At 40.6% G+C, this 15869-nt stretch overlaps 1 protein-coding gene across 4 annotated transcripts in view; it reads right to left on the bottom strand.

The window, feature by feature from the left end:
- KSR1 (kinase suppressor of ras 1) overlaps positions 1-15869 on the bottom strand; it is a 248440-nt gene that overhangs the window by 62766 nt on the left and 169805 nt on the right. Inside the window, exons 6-10 of one of the 4 annotated variants that reach the window (XM_073615008.1) lie at positions 15419-15479; positions 12413-12496; positions 10361-10422; positions 9981-10087; positions 9602-9770 (exon numbers count right to left, since the gene is read on the bottom strand). In XM_073615008.1, coding sequence (XP_073471109.1) covers positions 9602-9770; positions 9981-10087; positions 10361-10422; positions 12413-12496; positions 15419-15479 — 483 coding nt within the window. Of the gene's footprint in view, positions 1-9601; positions 9771-9980; positions 10088-10360; positions 10423-12412; positions 12497-15418; positions 15626-15869 lie in introns of those variants that run through there. The other 3 variants (XM_073615005.1, XM_073615007.1, XM_073615006.1) reach the window with 3 other exon arrangements.

The following is a 15869-nucleotide window of genomic DNA, read 5'->3' as shown; positions in this document are numbered from 1 at the left end:
TTGAATGCAGGTTTCCCCACATCCAATTCGCATGACAGACGAGTGTGACCGGCTCTCAATGGAGCCGATTCACACAGGTCCGGGGTGACTGCCGTCTGGATGGTAGAAGGGTCCTGTGCGACTTTGGGTCCGGTTCAGGTGTGAATTCAGGCAAAAATTAGGACTTGAATCGCACCTAAACCATCGAACAGGGATACATTGGAACCGCGGTTTAGAGATGTGTGAACCCAGCCCGAGTATGCTGTAGAGTAAGTGTAATAAAACTTTTGAATACATGCATTCATCACTTAGATCAAATTTCATCACATATTCATAAAACATTACCTAGAGTACTATGTACATACCAGTTACGTCCCAACTAAGTAATATTTATTTACTTGTAGGTATTTATATAACAATTTACACAATCGAAGGTCCCTAACTCATACATACATACTAGGGCCAATTTAGACAGGAGCCAATTAACCTACCAGCATGTCTTTGGAGTGGGGGGAAACCAGGGTAGCCAGAGGAAACCCACGCAGGCACAGGGAGAACAGTCAAACTCCAGGCAGGAAATACCGTGGTTGGGATTGGAACTGACGACCCATGTGCCACTGTGTTGCCAAATCTGATAATACATAGCATGTAAATCATATCTAAAAAAATTTGGCCAGCGTTTAACCTCTTACAAGGCTTTCCATTTTGGCTCAGATGTAGAAACAAAACCTGACAAAATCTGCCTCACTGAAGGAAGAAATCCTTCTCAAATCCCCAAGCAACCATGTAAATTATTTGACCCATCTTTGAAACCTCTCCAAAACATTCTATATGCATTTTACAATGTGGCCTTACAGTTAGTTTATACAGAGGTATTAATACTGTTGTGCTTAAAAAAAAACCCTTGTAACAATCTATGCTTCTAGCGCCCCGCTTGGAGATTAAGAGCTGGCGCATAGAGATTATGGACCCGGCCGCTACTACTTTAAGTTCTGTAAATTGTGAGGTGGGGCCTCCAAGGGCTTGTTTTTTCAACTCATTTGGTCTGCAGAATTTGGAGACCAAACTAACACCTCAGGCTCATTGTTGTTTTCCTCAATCCATTCTTGAATTCATCCGACCAGGCCACCTTCTTCAATTGCTCTGTGGGCCAGTTCTGATGCGGACGTGCCCATTGCTGGCATTTGCTGTGGACATGGGTCAGCAGCTATGCAGCCCCATACACCACAAACTGTTGCGCTGTATGTTCTGACACCTCTCTATTAGAACCAGCATTAACTTTTTCAACTCTTCTATTGGATGGGACTACATGGGCCAGCCTTCGTTTCCCAAGTGCATCAATGAGGCTTGGCCGCCCGTGTCCCTGTCTCTGGTTCACCGTTTTATCCCTCCTTGGATCACTTTATAGGTCCTGACCACTGCAGACTGGGAACATCCCACAAGAGCTGCAGTTTTGGAGTTGCTCTGACCTAGTTGTCAAGTCATTACAATTTGTCCCAAGTCAAAGTCTCTCAAATCCTTATGCTTCCCCTTTTTTTTGCTTTCAAGACATCAACATCAGGGACAACATGTTCACGTGCCGCTTAATACAGTGCCTTGCAAAAGTATTCACCCCCTTGGCATTTTTCGTGTTTTGTTGCCTCACAACCTGGAATTAACATGGATTGTTTGAGGATTTGCATCATTTAATTTACAGAACATGCCCACAACTTTGAAGATTTTTTTTTTTTATTGTCAAGCAAACAACAAATAGGACAAAATAACAGAACACGTTATGTGCATAACTATTCACCCCCCTAAAGTCAATATTTTGTAGAGCCACCTTTTGCGGCTATCACAGCTCCAAGTCGCTTTGGATAAGTCTCTATGAGCTTTCCACATCTTACCACTGGGATTTTTGCCCATTCCTCCTTGCAAAACTGCTCCACCTCCTTCAAGTTGGATTGTTTGCGCTTGTGAACAGCAATCTTTAGGTCTGACCACAGATTTTCTATTGGATTGAGGTCTGGGCTTTGACTAGGCCATTCCAACACATTTACATGTTTCCCCTTAAACCATTCAAGTGTTGCTTTAGCAGTGTGTTTGGGGTCATTGTCCTGGTGGAAGGTGAACCTCCGTCCTAGCCTCAAATCACACACAGAGTGGTACAGGTTTCTCTCAAGAATATCTCTGTATTTAGCACCATCCATCTTTCCCTAAACTCTGACCAGTTTCCCAGTCCCGACTGCGGAAAAACATCAACACAGCATGATGCTGCCACCACCATGTTTCACTGTGGGGATGCTGTTCTTTGGGTGATGTGATGTGTTGGGTTTGCACCAGACATAGCGTTTTCTTTGATGGCCAAAAAGTTAAATTTTAGTCTCATCAGAACAGGGCACCTTCCTCCATACATTTTGGGAGTCTCCCACATGCCTTTTTGCAAACTCAGAAAGTGCCATTTTGTTTTTTTGCTGAAAGTAATGGCTTTCTTCTGGCCACTCTGCCATAAAGCCCAACTAGTTTCTGCTGTGGAACTCTGCAGCTCCTCCAGGGTTACCTTAGGTCTCTGTGCTGCCTCTCTGATTAATGCCCTCCTTGCCCAGTCCGTGAGTTTTGGTGTGCGGCCGTCTCTTGGCAGATTTGCTGTTGTGCCATGTTCTTTCCATTTGGTTATGATAGATTTGATAGTGCTCCTAGGGATCATCAAAAATATGGATATTTTTTTTATAACCTAACCCTGACTTCTCAACAACATTGTCCGTTACTTGTTTGGAGAGTTCCGTGGTCTTCATGGCAGTGTTTGGTTAGTGGTGCCTCTTGCTTAGGTGTTGCAGCCTCTGGGGTCTTTCAAAAAAGGTGTTTATATGAAATGACAGATCATGTGACACTTCGATTGCACACAGGTGGACATCATTTCACAAATTATGTGACTTCTGCAGGTAATTGGTTGCACCAGAGCTTTTTATGGGCTTCATAACAAAGGGGTGAATACATACGCACATGCCAATTATCAATTTTTTATTTCTGAAAAATAGTTTTATGTATATATTTTTCTAATTTTACTTCACCAACGACTATTGTGTTCTGATCCATCACATATAATTCAGAATAAAAAAACATTGAAGTAAAGGCTGTAATGTAACAAAATAGGTAAAAAGCCAAGGGGGGTGAATACTTTTGTAAGGCACTGTATAGCCCACCCACTTTCAGATGCCATTGTAATGAGGTAATCAATGTTATTTACTTAACCTCTCAGTGGTCATAATGTTATGACTGATCAGTGTATATTAGGGGAATAAAGAATAAGTCAATGGCAATTTATAAGTATTTTTTGAGCCTAACTGCAATAATCAGTCAGTCTTTAAAAGTAATGTGGATGAAATATTAAAGCGACATTAAAGCTTTTTAATTTTTTTAATTAAAACAACAAACCTGTTATACTTACCTTCTCTGTACAATCCTTATCTTCTGGGGTCCCCCGTCGGCGCTATGGGCTCCTCCTCTTCGGCAAGTGCCCTCATGGAAAGCTGCTTTCCATGGGCGCACCCGTGTGTGCTCTCTCCTGAGTCGCCCTGTCTGCATCTATTAACACAAAGCAGGCGGCTCAGCTCCAGCCCCCGCTCGCACGGCAAAGCATTTGATTGACAGCAACGGGAGCCAATGGCTCCCACTGCTATCAATCTGCCCAGGTAGGAGGAAGACAGCGGCAAGGGTCGATGCTCAAGTGCACATCGCTGGATCGGATTGGGTTTAGGCAAGTATAATGAGGGGCTGCAAAGGATTTTGCAGCACAGAAGGTTTTTCACCTTAATGCATAGAATACATTAAGGTAAAAAACCTTAAAGCAGAACTCCGGGCAAAAATTTACTTACATGTCCTTGTTGCTGATCTCCTACCTTCACCAACTTTGTTATCCATGTTCTTCTGAGCTCTGTAGTTCCTCTGTAATAGGTTGCTGAAAATCCGGTATTGCCAGGTGACTTCCTGTTTGTAAGACCGCTGGCTGCTAGTCCTCCCATAAGCTCAACCAGCGGTCTGACACGCCCAGTTGCAGTCTTCTAAAAGCGAGCAGGGAGTTCCATTTTCTGTAGTGGGCGGAGGGGGTCTCACAGCCCCCTCCCGGTCTGTGCCGCCCACAGAGGAGGTGTCCTCTCTCCTCCCTTCTCCTCCTCTGCTCCCTGCCAGCAATCCACCCCTCCACCTCTGTGCAGAGCGGGGATTATCAGAAATCACTTGCATGACACAGTGGGGATGTCCCGCTGTGTCAGGTATAGTATATGAGAACACCAATCGCTGCTGTCCCGCCTCCCGCCGTTATTGGCACAGCGCGCTGTCAATCACAATAACGGCGGGACATCAGCGAACGGTGTTCTCATTTACTATACCTTACACAGCGGGACATCCCCGCTGTGTCATACAAGTGAATTCTGATAATAATCCCCGCTCTGCCCTGGAGGTCCCTGACATTTGGCTCTGGTGGTCCCTGACTATCAGCACTGGTGGACACTGACACGTTGCACTGGTTTGCATTCATATTTAAATGCTTTGTATTTATACAGCTGTAACCTATCATACAGTGTGTTATGTATGGCTTGCTGGCTGCAGAATGAGAGGTGTGATTTATGTTGAGATTTACACACATTTACATTTACTAGCCTACTGTACCCTCCCACATTCATTGCAATCCCAAGGATTCATGGGAAATGTAGGCTGACTACAGTTAGAGAGAGAGAAGAGGATATGATGCAGTCACTGTTCTAACACCTCCTACCTGCCAGAAAAGATGATGAATTTTTGGAATCACAGAGCTGACTTCCTGAAAATTCAATCACACATTTCTCTTAAACGGTGAGAAATTTCACAACTGTTTTTGTAATTGTTTAGTGTGTGTGTGTGTGTGTGTGTGTGTGTGTGTGTGTTTGTACACTAATGGGGGATTTTTTGAAAATTAAGGCCTTAGGACCAATTTAAGAGCATAACTGTGTAACATAGTATAGCATAAATAAATATTCACTATATAATTTTCACATGCATATTTAAGGGTCTTAAGTTTTGATGGTTCCGCTATAAATTGTATGAACACTGCATAACACACACACAGCCCATGAAAATTTCTGGTAAATTATTTTCCACTTCTCAATCTGCAGAACAGTAAGAGATGACATGAGCACAAAAGAATTTCTGTAATGCAGTGATCTAAAAAAAAAACAAAAAAAAAAAAAAAAACTGATAAACAGGTCACATCAAATGTAGGTCTTATTTTTCCCAGGCAAAAGTTGACTGAACTTCAGTGCAGCAATGTGTAGGACACACCAAGAATCTGTTTGTCTTATGTCAGTGAATGAGTGAGGGGTTTGCACAGCTGCCAAGGGATAAAATCAAACAGCTATTGCTTTAACTTGCTCCATTATGCTATTTTTACTTTGGTATCTTGCTGTAATAAATATGTAGCGTAAAATTAACTACTCACAGCAGCCACCCCAGTTTTACGCTGAGCACTTAAAAAAAAAAAAAACCCCAAAAAACAGTTATAACTAAAACATAGGGTAGATAGAACTAAGAAACTATCCCTGAACATTGCGCTTACATTTCCTGAATGTCTTTACTTTTTGTTTTCTTGGTAAAAATCAATAAAAATGGTTATTTAAAAAAAAATAAATAAATAAACTATTCCTGTGATCTTGGGTTTATTATCCAAGGAGCGAATAACCTACAACATTCATGCAGGATAGTTCAGATGTTTCAGACTTCACTGGCTACATGTCTACTCCAGGTAGTAAATTCGGAAGCAGGATGACAGCCTTGAAGACTGCACCTTTGAAGCCCGAGACAGCAACAGAAGCTGCCGCATAGCCTTAGGCAGACCATACATGGTGCAAATTTCTTTCCTGCAACCATAAATTTGCACAATTCCCCCATCAACACAGACAGCGCCGACAGGGGGAGTCCCTCCTGCTGAGTAATTGTCTGCTCCCAGCAGGGGGTGAGGGAGGGCAATGGGAGCCATCCCACTGGGAGAAGACTGTGATTAATGCTAGCGGCTTTAGCAGCCGTTAGCAATATTTGCCAATTAATCCGGCAGGCTGGTTGTACCAAAGTTGATCGATTAATCAACTTGGTACATTCAGCCTGCCCACACACGGTACGAATCTCGGCCAGTTACTGCTGTTCACACTGAGTGCAACAGTTTAAGGCTTTGTTTTAGTACCTTTATAGCACCAACCTACATCAATCAGCCATAACATTATGACCACCCACCATAACGCCCCGAGAAGGCATGGACTCCACTAGACTTCTGAAGGTATTCCTGTGGTATCTGGTACCAAGCCGCCAGTAGTGGATCTTTTAAGTCATGAGGTGGGGTCCCTATGGATTGGACTTGTTTTTCCAGCACATCCCACAGATGCTCGACTGGATTGAGATCTGGAGAATTTGGAGATCAAGCAAACACCTCAAACTTTTTGTCGTGTTCCTCAAACCATTCTTAAATTCATCAGACCAGGCCACCTTCTTCCATTGCTTTGTGGTCCAGTACTGGTGCTCTTGTGCCCATTATAGGTGTTTTTGGCTATGGATATGGGTCAGCATGGGCACTCTGACTGGTCTGCGGCTACGCAGCTCCATACGCAACAAACTGCGTTTTAGCAAGTTTATTTTTAGCAATCTGAGCTACAGTAGCTCTTCTATTGGATTGGACTACATGGACCAGCCTTTGTGCCCCATGTGCATCAATGAGCAGTGGCAGCCCATGACCCTGTCACCAGTTTTCCCTCCATGGACCACTTGGTAGGATCTGACAACTGCAGACCAGGAACAGATATCCGACAAGAGTTGCAGTTTTAGAGTTGCTCTGGCCCAGCCATTACAAGTTGCTCAAATTCTTATGCTTGCCCATTTTTTCTGCTTTCAACAGATCAACTTCGGGAACATGTTCACTTATTGCCCAATATAACCCCACCCAATTTCAATTTCATTCACTTTACCTGTCAGTGGTCATAATGTTATGGCTGATTGGTGTGTGTTTGCATATGCTGTTTAAGCAAAAAAAAAAAAAAAAAAAAAAAAAAAAAAATCGATGTATCAGGTTATGATAATGAAAACAACTAAAAATATCCCCCACCACCACTCATGGAAAAAATTGACTGTCCAGGTTAAAATTCCAAAAGATGAATTTGCTGACACAAATCAACGATTCAACACAACACACACACTCATTAATTTTGCTAATCTTTGATTTTAGATTCTCAGGCTTGTAAAACAAGTTGTAAGCACAATAAAGATGGTAGATATTGTTCATGACCACTGGGAACAAGCCATGATAAACGTTCACATATTTCTTCATACACAAACAGGGCACAAAGACAATTTTGTATACGCCCGTTGTGCAATATTATTTGCCTAGTACAAGGTATGTTAGGAGTTAACACCCTATTTGGCTAAAGCTGTGTTCATATGGATTAAAGATTACAATATATAATTCATGCCGCATGCAAAATTACAGAAAGGGTTCGTTATTAAAGAATAAGACAGACTGTAGCTGTATTTAGTTTTGCTATTAAGACAGCGCTCTCACCTTCCTTACTGCCTGAAATCTTAAAAACGAATGTTCGGGACACATGAGCAACGATGGCATTTAAGATGCAATTTAGGTAAGCAATCCATCATAATTATTTATGGCAAATACAGGGTTTATACGTTTAAGCCTTCCCTTCTTAAGGGGAATTTCCAGAGAATAGCTATAATACTCCTGGTGACTGCTACTGTACATATGACCAGAATCAACCCCATTTTACAGAAATACCTACTAGTTAGCTCACACTTCATATTTTACATGCAGTACAACTGCAAATGAAACCCCTTCTCAATATACTTACACCCTGCCAGCGGTATAATATCCAAAAGGTTGTGTTTATTTTGCCAGTGCAAAAGGATCTGGCTTTTACAGTTTCTTACAAAGGGCAGAGTTAGGTCTCTAGCAGGAGAATTTTACTTAAATATGGAAGACTACTATAAACTATTTTTAAAAGTAGGGCAGACATTTTACTGGGAACAAATACAACCCAAGTTGAGTTCAGTCAACAAATAGATAAAAACTAGATTTTACACCTTTATGTAAAGGTATATGACGTTTTAAAGGATTCTTTGCATATGTATCAGCACATGCTGTATGGTAGGTGTGTGAGGCTTTATCAAGTTAATAGGCTAGCTAAGCAAACATTTTATTTTAAACCTCATCATTCATTGAAACTAAGCTTAGCAAACTGTTTTTACTCATTTGCATGCCACCAATGTTATTTCCTGGGTCTTCAACAAATACCTGTAGAATATAGAAATATGTGCTCTTGTGGCATACAATAGTAACTTGTAGTTTTGGGGAGGGTACAAAAAAACAAGAAAAAACAAAGCATGCAAGGCCAAAGTCACTAGCATAATTTGAAGCCTTTCAGTATCCTTACACTTTAAAGTGACCCTGTCACTACAGGGTTACTTCTGCACATGAGGCAGCCTATAAAAGAAGAGGCAATATGCTTACCTTTCCTGCAGTCCATGTGTTCTGTTCTAATCAGCTGCTGCAAGTAAGCTACACTTTCAGGTGTGTAGAATACCTGCTTGCTTCCACTGGCTAGTAAGTTACTACAGAAACATGCCACTGTGGGGGAGCCCACCTGAAGTGTTGTATACCTAGAGCTCTGCAGGGAGCAGCAAAATCTGCAGTTTTTCAACACATGGGCCTCCAGAAAGGTAAGTTAATTGCTTTTATTTTTACAGGCTGCATTACGTGTTGAAATTACCTTGTGGATTTTCTTCCTGTTCTTGTAATCTTTGATATTGTGTTTGTATGTTCTTCCCAATATATCATACTGACTGACAGCACAGCTTACAAACAGTAAAGTGTCTATTGCATCAAAGGAACCAACAGTTCAGACTTTTGTGGATCTGAAAATACTAAGAAGTGGCCACACATTTAATTTTTAAGGCATGTGGACACCATAAAAGCAAGTTTCTTCCATCCCTAATTGCTGAGCAGAAAAAAAAAAATAAAATAAAATGTGGGCTCTTGCAAACATCTTAATATAAAAATGTTAAGGCTAAATTTTTTTTTTTTTTTTTCGCATTTTAGTTAGCATACTGTTGAGGGCAACGCTAGGCCCTGTAAATTAGAGAAGAGAGCTGGTCTGGCATGATATGCATACGAACATAGATCAACCGAATCACAAAAATGCAGCCCTTTTTTATAAATACTGTAAACTACAAGACACTGTTGGGCTTACGTGGGAGCTGGAGGACAATGTGTTTTTTTTTTAGCATGAGTTCAGGTAGTTGGCAATAGGCCTCTCATCTCTGACTCATGGCTCTAATAGTTATCCTCTTTGGTAAAGCTAAATAAGGTTTTAAGTATATAAATTTAATGGATAAACACAATGAATGATAAAAATGTAAGATCAAATGTTCAAATTCTTGCATAAGCTCGGCTGTGATTGGTTATTTTTATTATCTATAAGCATCATTACTGGAGTCAGAGATATTTTAATATTAAAAAGCACAAAATGTAGCACACTTTGGCCTACAAAAGAATTGGGAAAGGAAGTACAAATAAAATATGCTTTAACACAGTGTTTAGTTCGCCATCATATGTTACCTGGAAAATTGAAGCGACTATCTTTGAGCCCCATGGGAGAAGGGTTTGGTGGTGTGATTGCACTGGGAGGATTTGAGGTCTGAAAAGGTGCTGGAGAAGAAGGTGTTGAAGAAGTAGTTGAAGATGGATTGCTGCTTGAATCCAAGTGATTTATTGCTGGAGGGTGTTCCTGCAAACCAAGGTTATGAATGTAATGAGAATGGAAGGAAGCTATGAGAAAGTAAATAAAAGTCATTAAAAAAAAAAATCGAGGGATGACCGCTTAGGTCAGTGACACCTAGATGGTAGATTGAAAATAACAATGCAACAACAACTGTTTTAGGAGGTGCTCTGTTCCGTGCCCTATGGGCATCAACATTTTACTACAAGACTGTAATACCTTTTTAGTGAGAGCTTTGGGAAGAGTTCCAAATAGTGGTTCTGGCGGTCTGTCCACCTGGTTGTTAATATCTGATGGGACAGATTCCGTTCTTCTTATTTTTGGTACTGAAAATAATAGAAACAAAGATGACCATTTACTGAACTGTCTTACAGACCTATTATTTTTTATTACAACATAGACGTGTTAGGTACCCATAACCAACCAACCAAAATCCATCTTACACAGGTCTAACATAAAAAAATGTTCATTGCAATAGGTTAACATGGGTTACTGCTCTTAGCACTTAATCTTCTGCTGCTTGCACAGTTTATTAAGGTGTTGGTCTTTAAAACAAATTATGTAGAACTAGGTAAATTAAAAGAGAGTGTTTTACTTACAAGGAAGAAATGATATTCTACAAGGAGGTGCTTCTTTTGTACATTTGTTATGGCATTTTAACCTGAAAGTGTAAAATGAAATATTTGAAAAATACCGGCAAAACTGAGTTTTACCTATTTTGGTAAACACGGAGAGCAGTACAAAGAACAGAAATTTCTTCATCAGTTGCTGTAGAACTTTAGCATTCTTAACTATATCAGAGCGGGGCACAAGGCTAACACTCTTTAATGTGCCAAAACAGGCCAATGTGAGCAGAAAAAAACAAAAACAAATGAGAATTGAAAATGGCAGAATAGGAAAATGAAGGGGTTTGTGCGATATTGGGATAAGGCTCATAACATTCTGATGGCGCCCATGTAAAAAAACATGTTCTGGCAAGAGCAAATATACATGTGCAAGTCTATATAGGAAAAAACTAGACACAATGCAAGACTTAATATGTTCATACTCTGATAATCCATCTGTATGCTGATTGACCAGCAGTTATTCAAATACAGACACTAGCCTACAATTGCATTCATGAAAACAAACTACAGTAATTTGCCAGACCTACCTTAAACGACCAAAAAGCTCCTCTAAATGGAGCGTGCCATTACCAGATTAGTTTAAGGTATGTTTGGCGAACCCAATAATGTGAGAACAAGGTGAAGGTTTGGGTAGGAGTTCTCCTTTTGAAAAATATAATAAATGCACATGTTTTACAGGTAAAACATTTGCATTTATTATTTTCTAAAGAACCTGCAGAGCACTGCACCCATGATTAGCAGATTACAGATGCAATGTCCAGCTCCTGCAGACTCTCAGTATAGCTGTGTGCTCCGATTGCTCCGATACCTCCGATACAGGCAGGCAGATGTCTGAGAACAGGAAGATCAATGAACTACGAGGATGCTCACCAGCACCCTTGCAGTTCACCAAGAACTACAAGCCATCAATGGTCGACGATACTTGAAGTCTTGAGGAAACTGTGAACTTAGGACTCGCCCATGTGGGCGGAAGAAGATTCCCGGCCCGCTGCCACAGGGAGGGGGGAGAAGGTGCAGATGCTGGAACATGTTATATGTTCCACTCTAAAAAACAGGTGCAACATGTTCCAAAGGAGAGCTTATCCTTTAAGGATAGGTTCACATTTATGTGGGTGTAGGACTGCCTGCAAAATTACATGTATTCCTGCACCAAAAACACACTGCTGTTTAGCAGATGTGTGGGGGTGTCATTAATTCTTAATAGCACCCCCACGCATCAAAAACCATGGAGCAGTTTCTCATGCGCAGAAACACACAGCACTATACAGCTACAGTTTCAGTAAAGGTTCAGGGACCTTTATTTTGCGTTTCTCGCATGTACAGCATCCTATTCAAATGAATGGGCTCATGTGCCTGCGCAAACGCGGCTGCAGGGGAACCGCATGTGAACCTAGCTTTAGTGTTTCACATTGAAAAAAATAAACATCTGTTTATGTGCTGTAGGAGTGAATGGAAGCTAGTGCTACAGTGAAAAGTTGTGCTGCTCATCCAACACCTTTTGCCCTCTCAGCCATTCAAGGAACTTACTACACTTCCACAATGCATCACATCCTGTGAATGGTCAGAGGAGATACTGTCATTCAACTGCTCCTCCTCCAGTCACAGAAAGCAATGCATTGGGGAAACAATAATTAGTAGTAGTTCTGAGAATGACAGAGAGGACAGGAAAGTGACTAAACTTTTCTCTCTAGCAGCTGCTGCACAGCACCAGAAGACAGCTGCTCAGGGTAGTATCTCTCAACTGTGAGTAATGAAGGGATTTTTTTTTTCATCAAAAACCATGGCCTGCAGGTAATGGGACACACATTATTACACATAACCAATGTAATAAAACCAAAGAAATAAAAACAAAAAAAATTCCACAAAATTGATTGGACACAAAAATTAGGATTTAGCACAGCAAACATCTGCCCTATAGCATATACATCATAACAGAAAGTCTGTGTAATTTTCTCATAATGCTTGTATGTGGAATCAACAACACTTGCATTAAATAAACCATGAGAGTCAATAGGTAAAACTCACCTGCAGTGCTTACATTTCACTCCAAACATCATACTTTTTTGACAAACATGACACATTTGAGATAACCACGATTTTGTAGAAAATCTGTAAAAAAAAAAGAAAAAGGACCCAATTTATTAACTTTAAGCCTGTGGCAATAAAAGTAGTTATGCAAAATATTACTAAACTGCCTTTAGAGTCTGTGTACCACTTACCCACTCCATTAACACAATTAATTATTCAGATGTGAGCCTTTTAACATACCACCCATCTACAGTTTATCAGGCTTCCAACAGGCAGTGGAAAGAATAATGAAGACGTGCAAAGAGCATTGAACCAAAACAGTCAATTCTATTTTAGTTGACTTCAGATTAGTCGTTGAGCGCTTGCTCAACAGACAGATTTTTGATACTGATTACTGCCCTGTGTTTGTTACTTTATTGAATAAGCCCACAAGGACAAAAATACAGAAGGGGGTACCAGTGTGCAAAAAACATATCTTTTATAGCGAATATCCACTGAACGTATACGGAAATGTCGAGAACATCTAGATTTAGTGCCAAACTTCAACATTTACCTCAACCAATCAGTTATTTCAACAAAGCAAAATGCAGTTCCAAGGCTACCACTGCTTGTAGATGTCCAGCTTTTTTTGGCTGCCCCTTCAAGGACCAGATTTCCTCATTCCTGGGGGTCCACAGCCTTAGATCTGTAAAGCACCCAGCCGGATGCGCCTTGGTCTGAAAACTGCACAGGGTTCCATATCCGCAGGGTCCAGCACCAAAAGGTTGCAATACAGAGATTCCTCACAAGAGTCAATCGTCCGCTGAAGCGAGGCCCGGATACCAATCATCTTAGCACAACAGCTACCCAACTGGATCCAGAACACCAATCTCTTTATCCCAACAGGGAGCCTTCGAGAATCTAGTAATTGTGCAGAGAGCTGCACATCAGTGATCATCACCTTCGACACCAGCGAAAAAATGGAGGCTTCCCTAGGGGGGTGGGGTTATATAAAGGAGGACTTCCTGTCTGTGACTGCCAGTGTACATTCACCTGGCGCACAACCCATGTGGTCATGATTATTAAACCTGCTTTATGTCCCATGATGTATGAAAAAGAAACATATACAGAATTTATATAGTGCCAACAGTTTACGCAGCGCTTTACAACATGAGGGCAGACAGTAAACTTACAATACAAATCAATACAGGAGGGATCAGAGGGCCCTGCTCGCTAACAATCTAGAAACATTGCTTTTCTCTGAGTTTACACAGTCAGGCATGCCTGTATAGTGCACTTCACTACAATAAAGGATCTGAAAGGCACACGGATAAAGAAAGCAAAGCAGTGCTGCCGACTTCTAGCAGCTTTAGCGTTGTGCTAGTATTAGAGCTCATAAAACATGAGTCTCAGTCAAGTCACTCCTAATAATCAGCAGTGATGAGAAGAAATTGCATTTCCTTTTTTTAAATTCTGGATGAAGCTGTAGACATCAGTTAAGGTACAGGACTGCTGAAAAGCTGCTGCAAGAAGTAAAAAAGTTACCGAAAGCCACTAGGATTCTAAAGGGTGCAAAGAACCTTCTGATTAAATTATGTTAGAACTAAGTTAGATCAGACGGACAAAGGGCCAACATTGATTCTTTAAATATGTAATATTATGTCAATTTTAAACATTTATACTAACTAGCTTTACATTTAGAATGTAGAAAACAAGGACATAGTTGTAACTGTGATTATTATCCTTCATATTACATCTATTATACTATGCTTCATGAAATATGACAGAATTGCAAGTTTGAAAAGTCTATATTTTATATGGTCTGACTTGCCCAGAAAAAGCCCTGTTAAGGGCTTACCTAAGTACTGTACATGGAAGCCTGGTGCACTGCCTGGCTAGCTCAGTACTAGTCTTCCAATGCTCAAGGGGCAGATAATGTCAAAGGGGATGAGTCAGGGGCAGCTTGTGTAAGAACAGACCACCTCCTCTGATGCATACAGCTAATGCCACAGGTGTCTTCCACTTCTAAAGAACAGAGCACCAGAATAATGAGGCACTCCAATGGCTTAGCAGGGCCAGGCGTGCCACTTGATCTGTAGCAGAATAAAGGTGGCCATGCATAGATCGAAGTTTGGTCAGTTCAGCAGGGACCGGACGAATGTGATCCATGTATGAGCAGGTTGGTTGTCTGCTGTGGGGTTTTTCCCTGTCAAGTTTTTCCCAAATGATCAGTGCTGCCAACTATAGCCGGCAACACTGATGTGTTGTGATGGCAGGGAATGCTGCCCGTCATCAAAACACAATAGCACAGCAGTACAGTAGTTATTCCCCATTCCACCTAAAATGTGTGGATGGGGAATCAGATTTTTTTTTTTTGTTTATAATTCAATCAGTTTAGCGTTTTTTAACAGTACAAAGCATATGTTCTATAAAAGTGGCAAAGAGAACAAAGAACATATAATTGAAAAAAAAGTGTGCATCTCCCATGAATCGAGAAGGGTGCGTTACGTACTTGTCAGTAGCAATTTTTATTCCTATAAAGCACACCCTGTGAGCAGGTCAAATATCACATTAGTAAAAGCACCCGTTATATAGCATGTGCAAACCATAAACTGTAATCTATCAAGGTCCAACGGGGCCATACATATGATAAAAGAGGTATAGGTACTCCTTTCCTTAAAAAAGTGCCACTAAGGCACCACTGCATACTTAATGTTCATTAGGATACAGTCAGCTCAAATCCAACAGAAGAGGGAAGAGTTTGACAAAGTGAAGAGAAAATAAAGAAAAGAGATGGTTTCCCAGTAGCCTAAGAGATAAGGAGGTTCAGATCTTTTTTTTTCAGCTGTTTGAAAGAAAAAAAATGACTACTATATGGCCAGCTTTAATTAAGGTCTACAATAGATCTCTTTTTTTTTTAAGCAGCGCTATTTAGCCGTGTGTCATCTTAAAGTCTGCTAAAAGGGAACTAACACCTTGGACACAATAATACAAACTAATCTTCAAATAATAATCAAGCTTTACCTGTGCGTTACTGAAAGCCCTATATCTCGCCGTACCATCTGTGGTGATCCTTGAGGAGCATCTGTAAGAAAGGATATAGACCAAACAGACCTATTACTTACACTGGTGAATAAAATTACAGCCATTTCACTGTGACATTGTACATAGTTGTAAATAACCATCTCAACACAGCAAATGATAAGTGCATGTGTGCCTTGCGTGGAATATCTTGTATACATGTACAGCTATGACTGTTAGGTTCAGTTGCAATGACAATGAAAACTCCTAATGGAGCTGCTATAGACAAGATATAAAGTTTTATAGATTCTGACAACAAATATTAGTTGAATAGTAGATGGAAACAACAGGATATATAGAAGCTTTGGCAGAAATGTGTTTTTCACTAGCCATAATTCAAACTTAGAAAAAGTAATGCAATATAGCAAAATGTTTCACAATACTTCAGTTGATA

Source organism: Aquarana catesbeiana, linkage group LG02 (assembly GCF_042186555.1).
Source record: "Aquarana catesbeiana isolate 2022-GZ linkage group LG02, ASM4218655v1, whole genome shotgun sequence".
Taxonomy (NCBI): Eukaryota; Metazoa; Chordata; class Amphibia; order Anura; family Ranidae; genus Aquarana; species Aquarana catesbeiana.
The sequence above is the reverse complement of the archived record's forward strand: the minus strand, read 5'-3'. Positions and strand labels throughout refer to the sequence as shown.